This window comes from Lissotriton helveticus, chromosome 6 (assembly GCF_964261635.1).
Source record: "Lissotriton helveticus chromosome 6, aLisHel1.1, whole genome shotgun sequence".
Taxonomy (NCBI): Eukaryota; Metazoa; Chordata; class Amphibia; order Caudata; family Salamandridae; genus Lissotriton; species Lissotriton helveticus.
Genome location: NC_136067.1, coordinates 95,624,689 through 95,644,766, shown reverse-complemented (window position 1 = coordinate 95,644,766; position 20,078 = coordinate 95,624,689). Strand labels below are relative to the sequence as shown.

The 20,078-nt window shown below is 41.6% G+C and overlaps 1 protein-coding gene across 1 annotated transcript in view; it reads left to right on the top strand.

Annotated features, from left to right (window-relative positions):
* Positions 1-20,078, top strand: part of LOC144762274 (ATP-binding cassette sub-family C member 10-like) — a 1,353,417-nt gene that overhangs the window by 372,936 nt on the left and 960,403 nt on the right. Inside the window, exon 4 of the mRNA XM_078647416.1 lies at positions 8,306-8,533. Coding sequence (XP_078503542.1) covers positions 8,306-8,533 — 228 coding nt within the window. The remainder of the gene's footprint in view (positions 1-8,305; positions 8,534-20,078) is intronic.

Below are 20,078 nucleotides of genomic sequence, written 5' to 3'. Positions count from 1 at the left end.
GAAAACAACAACATCGAGCGGAACAAGAGCAAAACTCTGAATAATAATAATAATAATAATAAAAAATATTTATAAAGCGCCTGGCTGCACAAGACTGTGTGTCCCCGCGCTAACTGCTTACAATTCATAAACTGAGGAAGATGAAACCTGAGGGAGTAAGGACAGCAATTATTTAGGGAATAGAAGAGTTTTCAGTTTGGCCCTGAATAGTGTTTCGGAGGGTTCCATCCGAAGAAGAAGTGGAAGGGCGTTCCAATATTTAGTGGCCAAAAAACGGAAGGATTTACCTCCCATTCTGGCTCTCATAATGCGAGGGAGTTTGAATTGCATCATTCCTGAAGATCTTAAGTCTCTTAACGGACGATGGATGGTCAAAAGGCTTCTGAGGTAGATGGGGCCTTTATTATGAGCTATACCATGGGCATAGCAGAGGCTTTTGAATCTAATTCTTTCCTTGACAGGAAGCCAGTGTAGCTTGGTTAAGGCTGCTTTGGTAGATGTTCTTCTCGAAAGGCCTAACACCATTCGAGCCGCTGCATTTTGAATGCATTGTAGCTGGTGTAGGCCTTTTTGATTAAGACCTATCAAGAGAGCATTTCCGTAGTCCAGGTGGGGAGTTATGAGAGCATGGACTAATGCTTTTCTAACTTTGGTGGGAATGAGGTCAATAATTTTTCGAAGAACCTTTAGTGTGCCGAAGCATATTCCTGTAGTTTTATTAACTTGGGATTTGCCAGAAAGATCCGAGTCTAGCATGATCCCTAGGTTTCTTACCGATTTTACGGGACTGGGTAGTTCTCCCAGTTCACTAGGCCACCATGCGTGAGACCATATGGAGGTTTCCTTCCCTACCACCAGCACCTCTGTCTTGTCGCCATTTAAACGGAGACAATTGTTGTCCATCCAGGTAGCTACAGCCGCCATACAGTTGGAAAAGTTGGCGGCATAGTCTTTACTGTCCGGTGTTAATTTGAACATTAATTGAGTATCGTCAGCGTAGCTGACAATACCCACCCCAAAATTCTCTACAACGTGTGCCAGGGGTTCCATATAGATGTTGAATAAAGTAGGGCTCAAACTGGAGCCCTGTGGAACCCCATGGTTCACGCTGCGAGGAGATGATTTAAAGGGTGGGCAATACAGCTGGAACGATCTATCAGTAAGGAAGGATTTCATCCAGGCAAGAGCAGATCCTGTCACACCTAAATCTGAGAGGCGAGACAACAGCGTGGAATGCAGCACGGTGTCAAATGCTGCGCTAAGATCGAGCATGACCAACGCTGCCGTCTCGCCTTCGTCCACCATCTTACGGATGTATTCTGAGGAATACAGGACTGCGGATTCGGTGGAATAACCTGGTCTAAATCCCGATTGGGATGGATGGAGTAATGTTTCTCCCTCCAAAAATGCCATGAGTTGTTTATTAACTGTTTTTTCAATAATTTTGGCACAGTACGGGAGAAGGGAGATAGGTCTCAGGTTTTGAAGCTGAGAAATGGAGATATTCGGTTTTTTCTTTAAAGGAATTACTTGGGCTATTTTCCAAGCCTCTGGAACCAGACATTCCTGAAAGGATAGCGTAATCATATGACTGATATGATTAATAAGTGTGCTTTCCATAATGTCCTTACTCCTTTTCTGCGGACACACATCATTGGGGGATCCTGAATGTATTCCATTTATGATCTTAAGTAGATCCTTTCTGTCAGGCAGATTCATGAACTTATGTGTCAGGTGAGAAGTCGTGAGTAAATATGATGCATCGAGAAGTGCCAATAAAAGGTAGGATGGGTACAGATGCAGAGAACGGTCCGAATATAATGGCACAAAACTGTATAAGGCACGATCCACCACAACGCAGGGACACAACTATGAAGCATAAAGGGAGGCTATATAAATTGGCAGGATAAGATATCCATTTAGAGTGCAGAACTAAGTAGGGCGTAAAGAGATGGCGTAGGCTGGTTACGCCTGCAGAAATATAAATGGGATGTCACTAGTACGCCCATAGACTATGCTGCTTCCCCTGTACACACGTATTGTTTGACATCACCGGCACACATATAGCAGGGTCGCGGATGAACAGATGCAGCACAATCTTACTAAATGTCCAGGCTTGAGATAGCTTGAAGTGGAGGACAAGAATGTACCCCTCCCAGATTATTGACTATATTAACCTGAGATGTGCCAAATGAGGCGAGTAATTATCCGCACATATGACATTGATCGGAACGCATACTGCGCTCTAGTTCGGGAGGTGCGTTACAGACACGTTGACAATGGCACCGGAGGAGCGGAGCGGTACATGTTGTAAGGTAGACAGGACTGCATCCATGTGAGACAGGGTAAATGCAATGCTCCAACTGCTAATGCATAACTAAGACTGTGCTAATTTTGATTATGCAGGAGGATGTGTTGCTAATGTATTGATGTGTCCATCTATACTTATGCGGTCTACTAATGTTCAACCTCTAAGACATGACACGTATACACTATCTATTAATGGGAAATAGTCCGTCCACATCCATTAACTTGGATGGAGATGTGCGTTCTCGGCGAGCCTCCACATGGGAGCTCCCTGATCTGAAATCTAGTTATGTAAAGTTTTATGTTTGGGGATGGCTGCGGCAGGATTGGGCTGCTGTTGTGGGAGGGGGGATGGGGGATAGGGGGACAGTTTGGTTTCAGGAACCAAAGCACTTGAGAAGCATTGCTATACTTTGGAAGCTATACACCATCAGGAATGTAAATTTAAGGTATGGAAGACAGCGACAGAGAGTGTTGCAGAGGAATGTTGTTATTACATTGCAGAACATTCAATTGGGTCATCAGACTGGAGTTAACACACAACCTTTCAGATAACACAAATGTAAACATAATAACATGGAACATACGGGGCTTCACAAACCCTAAAAAAATAAAGCAAATTTTTGCTAGCATTAACAGATAGCATGGAGATATCATTATGTTGCAAGAGACTCACATGTCCCCATATGCCTCCAAAACTGTGGGTGCACGTTGGGTTGAAAAGGTGTGTCATGCTGCATACTCCTCCTACTCCAGAGGAGTGTCCATCATGGTTAAAAAGGGGACAGGATTTCGAGTAGAGAGAGAGACTATCGACAGTGAAGGCCGATACATTTTATTAACGGGCATACTGCGTGGGCAGAGAGTAACACTACTAAACACATATGGGCCTAACACTGATGACCCAAACTTCTTCCACGCATTATGGAGACATTTACAGGAAGACCTGCTCGGGACTTTAATTTGGGGAGGGGACTTTAATTTGGCGCTAAATGACAGACTGGACAGATCAGGTTCAACCACAGAGCAGCATACTAGAGCACGAACCAAGTTGCTCGATATCATGGCTGACAAACAACTGTATGATATCTGGAGAGTGAAGCACCCAACAGCACAAATATCTACACACATGTCTGCAGCCAATAACAGCTGGTCAAGAATAGACTACTGGCTAGGGTGCGAGAATACACTGTTATGGACCACAGCGGTACGACACCTCCCGAAGACACTATCGGATCATAACCCGGTAGTATTAACATTACAGATACCGCATTACAGGCCACCTCCATATAGTTGGAGATTCAATGCGAAAGCACTCATAGACACTACTTACGCAGATACACTTACCCGGGCGATCACAGACTACTTCATAAATAACGAAAAATCGACGGAAGATCCATGTCTACTGTGGGAAGCATTTAAGGCGACCATACAAGGTGTTTGTATCAGCACGACAACTGGCATACTGCGTGACATAAGGACACAATTGTTGCGCTGCGAAAAAAAACTAAGAGAACTAGAAACTACATACAACAGTACTCAGAACACGACTATAATGGGCGACATCAGACAAACACTCACAGAATACCAAACCTTTGCACAAGTCGAGATCAATTATATACATAAGAGACCCTTGGCTAGAATATTTGGCGAAGGTGGAAGGGCGGGTAGGGTGCTAGCAGCAAAAATACATGAAAATAAGGGCCAACAAACGGTAATACAGATTACAAACCTGAACGGCGACAAATGCACGGACACTCAATCAATATTGACTAGTTTTGTAAACTCTTACAAAGCACTGTACACAGCTCAGCCCACCAAATCTACAACTGAGATACTCACATATTTGGCAGATGTGGCCATTGCGTGGCTATCTGATTCATAAAGGCAGTATTTATCTCAACCGATAACTGTAGAAGAAGTGACAGACACGATTAAAACTCTGCCAAACGGTAAAGCACCGAGGCCAGATGGCTTCACTGGAGAGTTCTACAGAACATACGCAGATGTGTTAGCCCCACACCTAGTGAGGATGTATGGAACGGCTTTTGAGACTGGCGTTTTGCCCCCAAGTTTGCGCGAAGCGGTGATAATAGCGTTGCTGACGCCCACTCAAAATCCAGAAAAATGCGACTCATATAGACCATTGTCCCTCATTAACCTAGACTCCAAAATTTTGCCGAAACTCTTGGCTAATAGACTACAGCCCCTCATGACTAACCTAGTACTGCCTGACCAAGCAGGTTTCATTCCATCTCGATCCACCTCACACAACACAAGGACGCTATTTGCTATGTCGCATTACCTGTCCCCCAATACTAAAGCAGTTGCGGTTATGTTGGATGCTGCAAAAGCCTTCGACTCCATCGAATGGCCCTATCTAATTGCAGTATTACAGAGGATGGGATTCCCGCCAATATATACCCAATGGATAAAACTCTGATATACAAAACCAGTCGCCAGAGTGCGAATAAATGGCTATATATCCGAGGCATTTGAGATAGAGCGTGGTACAAGACAAGGCTGCCCCCTCTCCCCCTTGTTATTTGCCCTAGCTTTGGAACCGCTTGCTTGTAAGATCAGACAATTGCACCATCACTCTGCTCTGCAGTTTCCGAGCCGCCCACTGCACATCTCGTTGTACGCGGATGACATGGTGCTATATGTCAAAGACCCAGAGCAAAATTTAGCGTCCTTAATATGTGAATATATTAAATTTGGCGGAAATTCTGGCTTACAAATTAATTGGGACAAATCCTCTTTTGTACCTCTCACTGATACAACTATTCCGCATGAAATAGAGTTCCCACTGGAATGGCAGACAGACCCTCTCAAGTACTTGGGGGTGTGGTATCATAGGGACCCAGAACTGGTCATACGCACTAACTATGTCAGAGTTATATCTGACATAGAAGAAAAAGTGGGCAGATGGATACAACTCTCATTCTCGTTAGCCGATCGCATAGCTTTAGTCAAGATGGTGGTATTACCTAAACTACTCTACTTATTTAACAACATACCTATCCGACCACCGATGGCAGTCTTCAAAAGAATTACGTCAATGGTATTGAAGTTAATATGGGCAGGGAAGCAGGCGAGAATTGAATTACGTACACTTACTCTGCCATATGCTAAAGGAGGCCTAAATGTACCAGATTTTTACCTGTACTACCTATGTGCACAAGAGCAATACGCCACCTACTGGTATCATGCAGTCCCCTACTTGACTCACACAGCGGTGGAAGAGGGAGATGCTTCTCCGACCCCACTAGACACGATTGTGACATATAAAAGGGCGCCATTACATGAACGTGACATAAACACAATTGATACAACTACCAAAGCGTGGCAAACATTAGGTAAACTAGCGAACAAACTACCTCTATATGCCCTAGCCATGCCGCTACATAACCACACTGAAATATCGGTAACAAATGAAAAGATAGGTATGGGCTTACTACAACAAGTGGGAATAGTTACTATGGGAGATCTCTACACCGATGGAGTTTTTAACACTGACCAAGACCTGTCCTACATTCAAAAGCAGACCCTGCTGTTTCAATTCAACTACCACAGATTAAAGAGGGCCGTAAAGGACCTATACCCTGAATTTCCCAAAGAACCTGCACAACTGCATTCACTACAACATATCATCACATCACCTAATACCACACATTTGGTATCCCAGCTCTATAAGTTAGCACAAGATGAAATAGGCTATACCGCACAAAAAGCTTTGGATAGATGGAATGCGTCCCTAGCAGACCCAATAACGGAGAATGACTCTAACGACATGCACACTAACACAACTATTGACCCCTAATGGGAACCTTAGACTGCTACATGTTAGGTACATACACCAAACATATCACACACCTGCCAAACTTTATAAATGTGGTATATGGCCGGAAGCGAAATGTACTAGATGTGGATGGGATCAGGCTGATTTTTTACATTTGGCATGGGAATGTGGTAAAATTAATGACTATTGGGAACTGGTAACTGGGAAGCTGACTAACATGCTTGAGATTCAGGTGGCATGTACTGTATATAGTTGTTTGCTGGGATTGGTACCAAACATGAAGGCTTTGAAACGTAAATTCTGCATGATAGCACTATTGCTCGCAAAACGTAGAATATCTTTATGCTGGGACATTAAACAGACACCATCTATTAAAAAGTGGATGGCTGACATGGCATATTGTCAAACCACATTGCATACGTATGAGGAGGAACTACCTGCTCGATCAAGACCTCGCGACTATTGGGTATACCTCACAGACTACTTAAGAACCCAGGTGCCGGACGATATTGATGACTAGGTTTCTGCAATGAGATGTATAAGCGCACATGTTCCTAAAGCTGCTCTCTTGTTGAATATGTACATTATATAACAAGGTATCCGAAGAAGAATGCTGTAGTGCAATGGTAGTAACTTACTGAGTTTGTGTTGATATTATGAAAAATCAATAAACAAATTTCCCCAAAAAAATATGTACAGAAAAAACTTTTTATGGTTGTTGGGCCACCCATTACCCCATTTGTGTAGCTGCAACCCCAGCGATCCTTACAGTACAAACCCCTTCCATTTTTCATAGTCACAGAGCTGTGACATTCAGATCATGAGAGGTACAAAGCAGACTAGTGGCATTTTTCAATTCAGTGATCTTTATTTCGGCGGTATGCCATAAAAGAGAACAATGATGTATAAAACAATACAAAATAGATGACAGTATAAATTCATTATAGAAAAAACAATTTCAGCATATGTTTACCACAAAGACAATTGGTCAGATTTCATAGATGTTAAACAAGGTTAAAATTGATAAAACAATAAATAAGTTTCATGTAACAATTTAAGAACATGTAAAAAAGGACAATGTGTAGCCATGGGCTGGAAGAGCATGCTTAGGTTTATACGATTAGTGACCTACGCTTGTGCCACATGGCAGCCAGAAATTTTGAAACGGCAATTACAATCGGACCAGTTGTGTCACTTTTTAATATTTTAAATGCCAGCAAGCATTGGCGGAAACCTAGGTTTTTGCATAAAGGAACAAGCCAATGCTTCCTAGCCTTGTAATAACCTGGGCAAAAGAACAGCACGTGCAGTTCGATTTCAGAGTCATATTTACACACTGGACAATTTTTCGGGCAGAAGGTGACCACCTGCTGGTGACAGCTCGCAGTGGCAAAACACCGTGCCTCCACTGGCCATATAGTTTTTTTGCTAAAAGAGGATAAATGTCATCTAAGAATTTCTCAAATAGATAAAAGTCTTTGACCAGCAGGAAAGAGGCTGTTGTAGAGCCAGTTAGGGGATTGCGTTGTGCAGCATTAAGCCTATCGGCACAAAATATGTTTGTGAGTTGGGTGCGCGAAAGTTTTTTGCAGCCCGTGTCTGTGTCAGACCATAGATCAGGGATATCTAACCTTGTTAGTTCATTTCTTATGTAAACAATCCTAGGAATATTCCCCGAGACTATAAAGGACAGAATCTCCTTAAATTCTTCTCTATATTGAAACAGCTCTGGGGTGACCCAGCGCCTGCGCCAAAATCTGAGGGGTTTTAGTGCTAGCTCTTCATTGATCGGTCTGATTCCCATGTCACACCTTAGGGGAAAAAGTGGGGTGCTTAACGGTAGTGCTAGTAGCCCTCTTAAAAAATTATTTTCTGTCCTAATGAATTCGGACCTGACAGAATAGTCCCAGAGTTCGCCGGCGTACATGATAGCCCCCCTTCCTTGCACCTTATAGACCTCCAAAGGGGGTCACAGGGGTTTGATTGTGGGCTTGTTAGATAGTTTAAGGATTCCACCCGAGAGCAGGGAATGTATGCCGGAAAAGTTGCCATTGCAAACTCAAATTTATCTGCCATATTTCACAGAGCAAGGGACCCACTGTAGATATATCACAGCTTGTCTTGCCAGGGCTCTATGGCAATGTTTAGTTACCCTTGGTTTTCCTCTAATTTCTTCTCCCCACTCCTGCCTTTCAGTTGATGACAGAAATCCTGCGTGGAATCCAGGTGATTAAGTTCTACGCTTGGGAGAAGCACTTTGCTGCCAAAGTGAACAGCATTCGAGAAAAGGAGCTTCAAGTACTGAGGACCATGAAGTACCTGGATGCGGTGTGTGTCTACCTCTCGGATGCGCTGCCTCAGCTCGTTTGTACCTTGATCTTCACCATCTACGTCTTGCTAGGGCACCAGCTCTCTGGAGCAATGGTCAGTGTGCAGTCTGCTCGTCTGAATATATTTGTTTTTCATCCAGGCAAAGTGTTTAACCTTCTGTCACTGTTAAAATACCACAGTTCTTCAAAAGTCAGACTTCAGGACCCCATTCACAAAGCGTTATGTACTGTACATGTTACATGGTAAAAAGATGTAAAATGGTGTATGTGATATATAACTAAGGTACTATTGACTCATGTTCTCTGTTTAATTCTTTTTCACTTATGCCAACTGTCTATGTGTCTTGATGTAAGCTGTGACATTAACCATACAATCATCAACCTGACATATTGACTAGCATGGACCAAATGATTGTATGCAAAGACAATAAAGATTGCAATCATGCCTTGGAATTATAAAGGGTCACAACGAGCTCATAAATTGTAATGAATAAGGCCATAATAGAGTTCACTTGTTTTTACCATTCAAGATCATGACCTCCTCAATCTTCACCCCAGAAGCATGGTCCTTCCAGCCACTGTAACTAACTCGGGTCATATGTGCTGCCCTTGAACATCATTTCATGGACTCCATGCTCGAGCCCATTTAAGGTGACTCCGAAGCTAGTGCCTCAGAAAAAATAATATTGAGACAAAACTACCAGCTGTCACTATGTTACACTGAAACTAACCTACAGGGCAAACCTATTTCATTGCAAACATGCAACAGACTGCTCTATACATAAAGTTTACATCTTTCACATTCTTATGACTATTTGTGCAACAAAACTCTGCAGGCATCTGGAAAGCTCAGGTTGTAAAATATTTATGTTGCGTATAAGCGACTTGGTGGTAACTTGAGTTATGCCTTTTATCCCCTGTTAAGTGTTTATTCTACAGCCCTATGTGTTAGACCTGGCATCCTTGACATGGTTACCCCTTAACTTTGTGCCTTCAGACCTCCTGTTTTTGCTGGCCTTAGGACTGTGTGCACTTTACCGCTGCTAACCAGTGCTAAAGTGCTTGTGTTTCTGCTCAAAACATGGTCACATTTGCTTATATCCAATAGGCATATTTAATTTACCTATAAGTACCTAGTAAAGTGCACTACATGTGCTCAGGTCCTGTGAATTAAATGCTACTAGTAGGTCTGCAGCACTGATTGTGCCACCCACTAAAGCAGCCCTTGAAACATGTCTCTGGTCTACCATTGCAGAGGCTGTGTGTGTTTTAACCTGCTATGTCACCTCGGCAAAATAAACCTTTTGCCAAATCCAAACCTTCCTTTTTAATACATATAAGTCACCCCTAAGGTAGGGCCTGGACAGCCCAAAGGGCAAGTGTATTTAACAGTTTATACATGTACTGTATAGGCCTATTTTCCCATAGGATAACATTGGAGTTGCCTTAATGGGGAAATATAATCGGTTCATGTTTGCTGTTCCTGGAATCCTAATTTAAAATCCTAACTAATGGTGGAGTTGGATTTTAAATGACACTTTTAGAAAGCTCACATTTTCCTGCATTGGCATTGGCCATTTGGTTCCTCCAGCCTATCTCTGGCCACATGACTGGGTGTAGTTGGCATTTGGGCTTTGTGTATTCCTTCTAGACAGCCACACACAATGGGGAGCTGGGATGGGAGATCACTGGCAGGATGAGAGGGAGAAGATGGGCCCACCTCGCTTACACCTGAAAAGGTGGTGTCCTGTCTCCACACAAAGGGCTGCATACCCCCTGTAGTTAGTTTGGAGTCTGGGCAAGGAAGTTAGGGCCTCTGTGCGCTTTAAAGGCATGCCTCTAGAAGATTTTCCCCTCTTCAAAGGCACAACTGTGTATACATGAAGAACCCCAGACACCTGGATACTCTGCCAGGAAGACGGACTGCTGTGCTGTTTAAAGACAGACATTTTGCTGGACTTCACTCTACTGGACGCCTGCATTGCTGAGCTGACCTGCTGCCCTCTTGATGTGGTGAGAAGGACTGGACCTGCACCACTTGAACCCAGAACCCTACATGTATTCCAAGGACTAGTTGGCTGGCCTCCTGATCTGAAGCCTCAGGGACATAGCAGGCTTCCAACAACCTCACATCTGCACCTGGACTCTGCCCTCTGTGAGTCTACCTTGACAAGTGGTGCCACTGCAGTCCTGGACCCTTGCATGTGGGCTTAAGGTACTTTGCCTGACTCTGTAGATCCGGCAGAACTAATGCATCTCCTCTGCTGCACAGTGCAACCCTGAGCAGAAACAATGCATCTCAACTGCTGCGTGGATTGGACTCTACGCAAAGACTTGCATCACCGAAACAGGCTGCATCTTTGGAACCGCAGCTGTGCAAAACAACTTGTTTGCAGGCCTTTAAATCTATCATTGATGACAGCCTCAACAACACTGGACTCTGCATCACAGCCTCGCAGCTCCTCAGATCAAGCACGTTGCCTTGTCTGCATGATACATCCCCGACTCAGAAGAAGAATATAGAACAGTGAGCAACCCAAAATACCCTTGAGGGCTTGGGTGATTAAGTAGAGGGGTATAGGTGCCCTCAAGGGAATTTGTTTAAATCACAATTGATAATTCAAGTTTAACTAAGATGGATAACTTAATGATCCTTATAAGAAATCAATTAATCAAAAATAAATTATTAATTATAGAAGAACACAATTCATCAAAACACAAAAAGAATACATGTATAACAAACACAAACACAAAGGTGTATAGGAAAATAGAATTTATCAAATGGTAAAACGATTAGTTTCATATACAGATATGGATGATTCAAAATTGATTAGGTCTGCAGGTACACAAACAATACATTAATGAATGCTTCAACAGAACCTAAAAAACACCTATCCAAAAATCAAATACGTGACATAGAGTAAGGATGAGGCGAGGGTCGACGTTTCGTTCTCCTAGAGAACAGTTTGTGAGACCATCTTCAGGACTGGTGTCAATTGGGAACTGTATAGTAACCAAGTGTAATCTCAATTTAGATGCTGGAAAACGTTAATTTTCAAGGTGGGTCACACAACCGGAGCTGCCCCCTATATCAACGATGAGCCGCACCGATAGACATACAATTTCAGTAGCGATGGAGGTCAAAAGGCCGAACACATCCAATCTAAGGATCGATGTCAGAATCGAAAGACCAACAGAGTAAGTAGCGTTGTTAGCTTGACCAACGGAATGGAGAAGAGCACTTATGAATCTATAAGTCCAATAATGATGTATATGGGCCAAGAATGGTGCGTCGCGTTATTAGCGTAATCCACCGAGTAGGAATCTCAATCCAAGAAAGTCAGGGAGGATCATGTGGGCCTTCAAAGTAATTAATATGGTTCATCGGACTCTCTCTGTGGTCGGCAAAAGAAATCCAGCTCGTACCCGGGAGGCAGAAGCGGCTTCTGCCTCCCGGGTACGAGCTGGATATCTTGGATTGAGATTCCTACTCGAACCTCCATCGCTACTGAAATTGTATGTCTATCGGTGCGGCTCATCGTTGATATAGGGGGCAGCTCCTGAGCACGGAATTTTACACAGAAAGTGTGCGAACACATTTACAGGACATCAATACGTACCACAAATTGGATCAAGATCCCACTGAAGCGTTCGCAGCTACACTGAAAAAGATATTGGATAAAGCTTTAGAAATGAAGTGGATTACTGTAAAAACACACCAATTTTTGAATATCAAACACCCACGGAGACCGCAGTTCTATATGCTTCCAAAAATTCATAAGAATACCATCAAACCGCCCCTCAGACCAATAGTCTCTGCATGTCGATCAATTTCCGAACCACTATACCAATACCTAGATTGGTTCCTACAACCGTTGGTACAAAAATGGTGCACCCATATAAAAGACACTACCTCATTTTTGAACATGTTGGAAACGATTGAAATCCCAGCCAATGAATAAACATGGTTATGTTCCATTGATGTGACATCATTGTACACGTCTATCCCTCATAATGAGGGGTTAGAAGCTATGGAATGGTGCTTACTGGAGAACGATATTGTAGGGTCTGAGAAAGTTTTCATGTTGGAATTACTGCATTTCGCGTTATTCCACAGTTATCTACAATGGGAAAATGAGTTCTATGAACAATGCAGTGGAACGTCGATGGGTTTCGCGGGGGCGCCTTCCTACGCGAACACCTTTATGGCTAAATTTGAAAATGATTATTTAATCAACAATCCAAACTGGTCAACTGGTCTCACGGTATTTAAAAGATATATTGATGATATCTTCATAATATGGAGAGGAGCTAAAGAAAAGTTGGTCGAGAATATTCATGTTCTCAATTCGCAACATGAACACATCAAATTCACACATCAAATGAATCAACACGAACTATCATTTTTGGATGTGAATATCAATATCGTGAATGGACAGTTACACACGAAAGTACATATCAAAGACACTGACAGAAATAGTGGTTTACATTATAACAGTTTCCACCATCACTCTCTCAAAAAACATTTACCTTTGTCCCAATTTATCCGTCAGAAAAGAATTACGTCTGACTCAAATGACCTGACAACTACCATCAATAACCAGATCCAAAAATATCTGAAACGAGGTTACCCTAAAACTTTACTAGAAGAAACCAAAACCAAAGTAATGACAATGAGCAGAGATTCTCTCCTTAAGAAGAAAGAAAAAACTGAGACTAAACCCACAGTTTGTGTGTTGAAACACTCAATGCAGACCACTCAAATTACCAACCTCATGCGAAAACATTGGTCCCAGATAACGCAAGAACCTGACCTTCAATCACTTTTTGCGAACCGTATTACATTTGCGTACAATAGGTCAAAGAATCTAAAGGAACTATTAAAACGACAGAAAATGGTAAGAGAAGAAAAAACCTACAAAGGAATGCAAAAATGTGAAAACTGTACGCACTGCAATAACGTTATGACTGGTCAAACGTTCACACATCCAATGACAGGTAAGAAGATCTCTCTGTTCCATTCTAGTACTTGTGACACTAAAGGAGTGATCTATGGCATAAAATGCCCCTGCGGGAAATTATACGTAGGGCAGACTGAGAGAAAAATTAAAGTAAGAATTACGGAACATAAAAGCAGCATTCGACAAAAAAATTCAAAATCGACAGTGGCAATGCATTGGATGGAAGCAGGTCATAATATCTCACAGCTTCGTTTCACCATACTAGAGGTGATTAAACCACAACCAGACAGAGACACACACAAGCAAAGACTGAGATCAGAGTATTTCTGGATTCGAAAATGGGAAGTTTACGACCTCAAGGACTTAATGACAGGATAGAATTATCCTGCTATTTATGAACATGTATTAGGATCGCAATTATTGTACCCCTGCTAACACTAGAGTTTGCTATGAATAGAGAGTTTATCCCATTCCAAAATGGCTGACATGAGTTTCACTTTACTGGTTTACACCTGTAGGTTATAATTTATTTAAGTTGCATCAAATTAAATACACAGCACATCACGTATTATTACGATATGCTTACGTTTAAAAAAAAAAAATTATGATTTTTTTTTTTGAGTTTGTTAATCACGAGTAATTCTTTTTGTCACCAAAAAGAATGTTCTTAGCTTAGATAATGTTTCTAATAATGCGCTTTAATGTTGAAAGATCTACAAAACACAGCCATAATCGAAAGATCGATAGTACTTTTTGAACGCAATCCAGCTAGGCGAGATTACTGTCACGTGATAGCGCAGTAAGCCAATGTGAACATATAAGAGTAGGGAGGTAACGTTCAAGGCAGCTAGCGGTATTCCGATTGGTGGGAGACCGAGGCACGAATCGCTTTTACATTTCCTGTAAGTATTAACGCGGAAACGCTTTTAGTTTCTTTGGGCACTGAAACTTGTTCATATATTAAAGTAAAAGTGTTATTTTTAACTCGACGCTTGGAGTTAGGTCGACCACGATACCATAGTATGGCCATATACGAAACTGAGTTCAGACATTCGAACACGGGTTAATGTGGGTTGACAACCAAGATACATCGAACCCGAGTAGATAGCATTAGCAGTCTTCATTTTTCATTGAATGCATAATTAAGTGATTGGAAACTGAGTTTAAAAGTTCACATTATAAAATAGGAGGTTTCACTTTTTATGTTTTCACTTTAGTCAGCTACATGAAATGGTGATGAAACTTGATACATTACATAGCAGTTTTGACAGCAGTTTTCACTGTGGTTAGATTTCATATAATACAGATTGACTTACAAAAATGTAACAAGATATTACGTTTCTGTATCATGTAATTTTTTTAATTTATACTCGAATATGTGACTGAATGGCTCAAAATATTTCCTTGTTTTTTCCAAACAGACCCCTGAGGAAGGGTCACAATTGAGCCGAAATGCATTGGGTAGATGTGGAATGAATTTGTATAAAGGATAAATTGAAAGAAGTGAAAAAAAGAAGAAACAATAAATCTTTTTGAATTGATTAATGTCGTAAAAATTATTCATTTAACTGGATTAAGATGGATTAAGACCTAATTGGTCTGAGTATAACCGTGCACACCACCACCTGGAAGTGGAAATTCCACTTTCTCCAAATTTGTTCAATGAATATAGTGTTCCTAGACAAAACACTTGGAGGGAGTTGCACAAAAAACGAATTGGAATACAATTGAGGACACGCAAAGATACACAGAGTGCCTGATGGATTTTTAATGATTTACATCTTGCACACACACATGCCCAAAGGGCATGTGTGTATGGAACGTGGAACTTTGAAAAATGCACTTTAGTGCATTTTTCAAAGTTTTTGCAAATTACCATGAAGTTCACCTTTATGGTAATTTTCTCCCCCTATTAGCGAAAGCGCAATTGTTTTTACTTCAATGCATTGCATTTAAGGAATCTCAATTTGTGATTCCTAGAATGCAATCGCAATTTGAGAACTCGCAATTAATTGTGAATTCTTGACCCTTGATGCATTGCGAAAGCTAATTTTGCGATCGCAAACAGATGATTTCTGCTAATCGCACCGTTTGCGATCGCAAAAAGCTTTGATGTGTTGTGTTTCTATCTAGGACCCTAATTCGATATTCCCGATTTATGCTCTTATATGGTTATAATAAATAATATCCTTATAAAGGCATAAGAATCATATCCATATTTAGTAATAGCCCATGCAGTCCAAATACGGCAAGGCTACTCCCCTAGACTCCTAGAAAGTACAACGCGTTCTTTAAACAAACCAAGCCTCCAGCAGCCCAGGAAATCCCCCTGCTCTTGTTTTGATTTGCACAAGAACTCCTGGAGTCCAGAAAGAACTGTTAGTTCTTAGTGACGTCTTATGTCCAACCTTACATCAAACCCGGCACCTTTCAGGTATAAATATACCAACGTTGCCTTAAGCAAACACACGGTGGTTTGGAGCAGAGCGGCTATCTACTTGCCCGAAGCCCAGCTGATGCGAGAGCCGAAGGAAGCCGCCCCTCCCTTTTGACGCACTGAGAAAGACGCTGTCTTTTTCTCCAGCCGAGAAAATCCAGCTCCGGTGTTTCCAGTCACCCTTGCGGGTTGCTGGGAGATCGAGTCCTGAGAGAGAGATACAAGACCTCCTACATTCTATTACCAAGGTACCGAGCTGACTAAATCCTTAAGAGAATTCTTGATTCAGAATCTTGGCAAAAAAACAACTTAACTTAAACTGCAACTTACTTACTCCTTCCCACGTATTAGGGTTAGGTCAGGTACACCGGGGTAGGCGTATCTTAGAAGCACTAGTTGAGTACGTTAGTCAATGTTTTTATGTATGTATATATTTTATCCATTTTAAAGTATCATATGGCTAAGAAACCATATCAATGCTTTTACAGTATTATTTCATAATACTCCTTTTACTGTACGCACTTTACTTCATGATAAGTATTGCAACTGTGGCATTTCATTTCTCTTGCATGAGAAAGAAGACTGCTCAATAAATAACAACTTTTATTGAAAACGCCTCTCTATTTCTCTGCACTCTGGTGAAACTAAGTATGCACGATTGACTGAGTGAAATAACCGTCTATTGTTTTCACACGACTCTAGAGATATACTCTTTATTCTGATGGAGCAAAGTTGTCATGTTTATGCGGTTGTCAGAAACTAATTCCTTCTTGTCTAAATCAGGAGAGGTAACTCTTTCCTGAACATTCGAGAAAGTTTCTAGTGACCTCTGAGCTAGCTGGCAAAACTAATTCAGTCTAATATAGTCAGTAGAGACCTAGTCGACCTCAGTCCTACGTCTACACTGCTGTTTATATTATTCCAATGCGCAGAGCCTATTGGGAATATAGGAACTACAATACATGGCGCCCAACGTTTGGTAAGGCGATAATCTAACGCAAGACATTAGAGTAACTCAGTCGTGCTTTTCACACAGACCCCTTTTCCCGTAAAAACTCCAATAGACGTCTGGGGTGGGTAAAAGGTTAACATCCGCCGGAACTTAGTAGGAAGAGATTCCTATGTATAGTTTTTGGTTTAGTCAACGTTGAAGGATACAGTGTTCCAAAATATTGTGCACCTAATCTTTGTTTCCTTGGAAACCTGCTCTGCAAACTTTCATTAAAACAATGTCAACTAACGGCGACAGCAACGAAACCGGTGGAGCTGCAGTAGATGCGAATCAACCGGGTTTCGATGTTACAGGGTTTCATGAAAATGAACCAGGTGCAATTATCATCCGGGCAAATATAAGAAGAACTATAACTCTTAAACTTATAGCAAATGGACTATCACCAAGAGGTGGTACCATGATATTTGTGGTAGAGGCCCATGAGTATCGGCAGACAGAGGTATTCTATTCATGGATACACTTTCCAGCAGCAAACGCTGTAACACAAGACTTCCACTATTACAAAATAGAGGAACCTCCGGATGAATAATCTCCTTTCGAGGACGTTGAAATCCCACTAACTTACCAAGAGCACCTGCTCTGGTTTAATGGCGCCCTAAAACATCAAAATCACATCACCAGGCTCGGTCCACTAGGTAGACCAGGAGCCACGTGGCCGGTTCTAGCCAGCTACACACCACATCCAGACATTGAAAAAATGTCAGACCGGGAACTTTTAGCTCAACTAAAACTACTAATTAAAATACATAGACAATTGGTCCAATATGTCATGCCGACTTCAACAGTCCAACCAGCAATAATAATTCCACAGACCACCCCTCACCAGGGGAACACAAATAAAATCACACCACAGAATATACAATCAGCCATTAGCAAAATACCCGCAAAACGGGAACAAATTCCATTCTGGTTAGCACAAAAAATCACTCAAATAGAGGCAGTATTTCCTGATACTACGCCTACTGAGAAACACAGAATTCTGACTATCTGTCTTCCAATGCGGGTCGCACCACATGTGGAGGACTGTGACACTTGGGGCACAGTCTTTGCTTCGATATACACAAAAACACATGGTGGTCCGTCTATGGCGATAATACCAGATGTGCTAAGACAGATTCAAAATGAATACGGTCCAGAACCTGCTTTAACTCTGGGTATGAAATTACTGAAGGACTGCAAGCAGGTCTCGGCTATATTATTAGCCAACATAAAAGGAGAAGCAGCATCTGTGGCGATCCGCCAGAAATTGAAAGAAACAGATATAGCAGAACAACCATTTGAACTTGCCAGAATCATAGAAAAATCCTATGAAGAACTAGGAAGAGATAGTTTGGGTGGGAAACCAATAAAAACCCAACTAACTGAAAATCCTGAAAAAACCTTTATTAAAAATAATCTAAACACTCCGAAAAAGAGTTGGGATGGTAATAAACAATCCACTCTCAGAGAAAAACGATTCCAGTCCAGAGGAAGGTCTCCTCAATGGAGAGATAGATTTCCAGACCGAGGAAACAAGTCTCCCCAGAGGGAGCCCTCTGAGAAAAGATGCAACCTTAGAGATAGGGATAAATTGAGAAAACCTGATAGATATCAAGATATTGATACACGTCCCTCTCGATCTTTTCAGACTTCCTCACAGAAATCGGAAAGAAGAGGATGGTCAGAACACATGGAAGAGCACGTCAAGTCCAAAGACAAGGAACCTGCTCATCAAAGTAAAAAATTACAATTTCCAAAAAAGAAGGTAGCCAGTATTAGAATAAAACATGCCGAGGATACTGAGGACACAACTGAAAAACGGAGAGTGGGCCCAGACAATGCTAGACAGCGCAGCAGAAGTAACCATAGTTCGCAAGACCCTGATGAATCTTCTGGAGACGGTGGACACAAATGAATACTTTCAAGTGGAAACTGCAGACACCAGAGTTAGCAAACCCCATAAATTATATGAAATAACATTACGTATAGAGGGGGACAAAACTATGAAAGTAAGGGGTCTCTTTTGGGATAACGTATCTAAAGGCTATGACATCCTGTTAGCTGAGAAAGACTGGCCACCAGAGTTTGTCAGGGAGTGCCCTCATTGCGAAGAAATGATTATGCCTGCCTTCTCAAATCATATTCCAATTCATAAAAAAATATACATTTGCAAGAAAATGGGCAGTAGCCCAAGCTCCTGCATTATATAAAAATCATGTAGGATGGGATGAGGATTCTCCTCCTCACAAAATCCAGTTAAAAAATCAACCCACTGCACAAAGGCAGTACCCAGTTAAACAAGAAGCTAAAAAGCAAGTCAGGGAGATCTTAGATCAACTTGAATACCAGGGGGTGATTGAAACATGCACCTCACAAATGAACAATCCTTTGTTTCCTGTCTCCAAGCCATACGATTCATATAGTCTAGTTTTGGACTACAGACACCTAAACTCCTGTTGCAAAACATTTGCAGTACAAAACTCACACAGTGCAGCACTAATGAATAACATTGTGCGCAAAAAATATAAAACAACATTAGACATCTCTAATGGATTCTTTTGTCAAAACATAGCACCTGAAAGCAGGTATTTGACCGCTTTATCAATAATGGGGTCACAGAAACACTTCTGTTGACTCCCACAGGGATTCAAGAACAGCCCAGGATTATTCTCAGCAAGGGTAACAAAGTTACTACAAATATATGATGATGAGGCATAATCCTATGTCGTTGACATCTATCTCACAGATGATAACCTGGAGACACACTTGAAAAGAGTGAACACCATAATACTTGGTTTCACAGCTGAAGGGTACGAATTCAACTTTAAAAAATCACGAATTGCTCATCTAACTGTCCTGTTTTTAGGATATGAATTATCAAGTGAAGGCAAAAGCCTAGCAGACAACTTCTTAGAGAAGTGTGCTGTACTCCGAGCTCCAAAAACGATGAAGAACTTACAATCAATACTAGGTTTCCTGAATTTTGGAAGAACATACATTCTAAATTATGCAGAGAGGGTTAAACCTCTCTATGAATTAATAAAACCTGATTTCAAACCAATAAATTGGACTCAGAAACACACAGAAATTTTAAGATCATTGCAAACAGACATGTTAACTAAAACAAAATTGCAAACACGTGAAAACATACGCAACCTTGTAATCCGAGTCATCCCAGGAAGATGCGGATTCATGTACCTGACCTCTAATGAGGGAGAAACGGTACCAATAGCTTACAAATCACACTTGT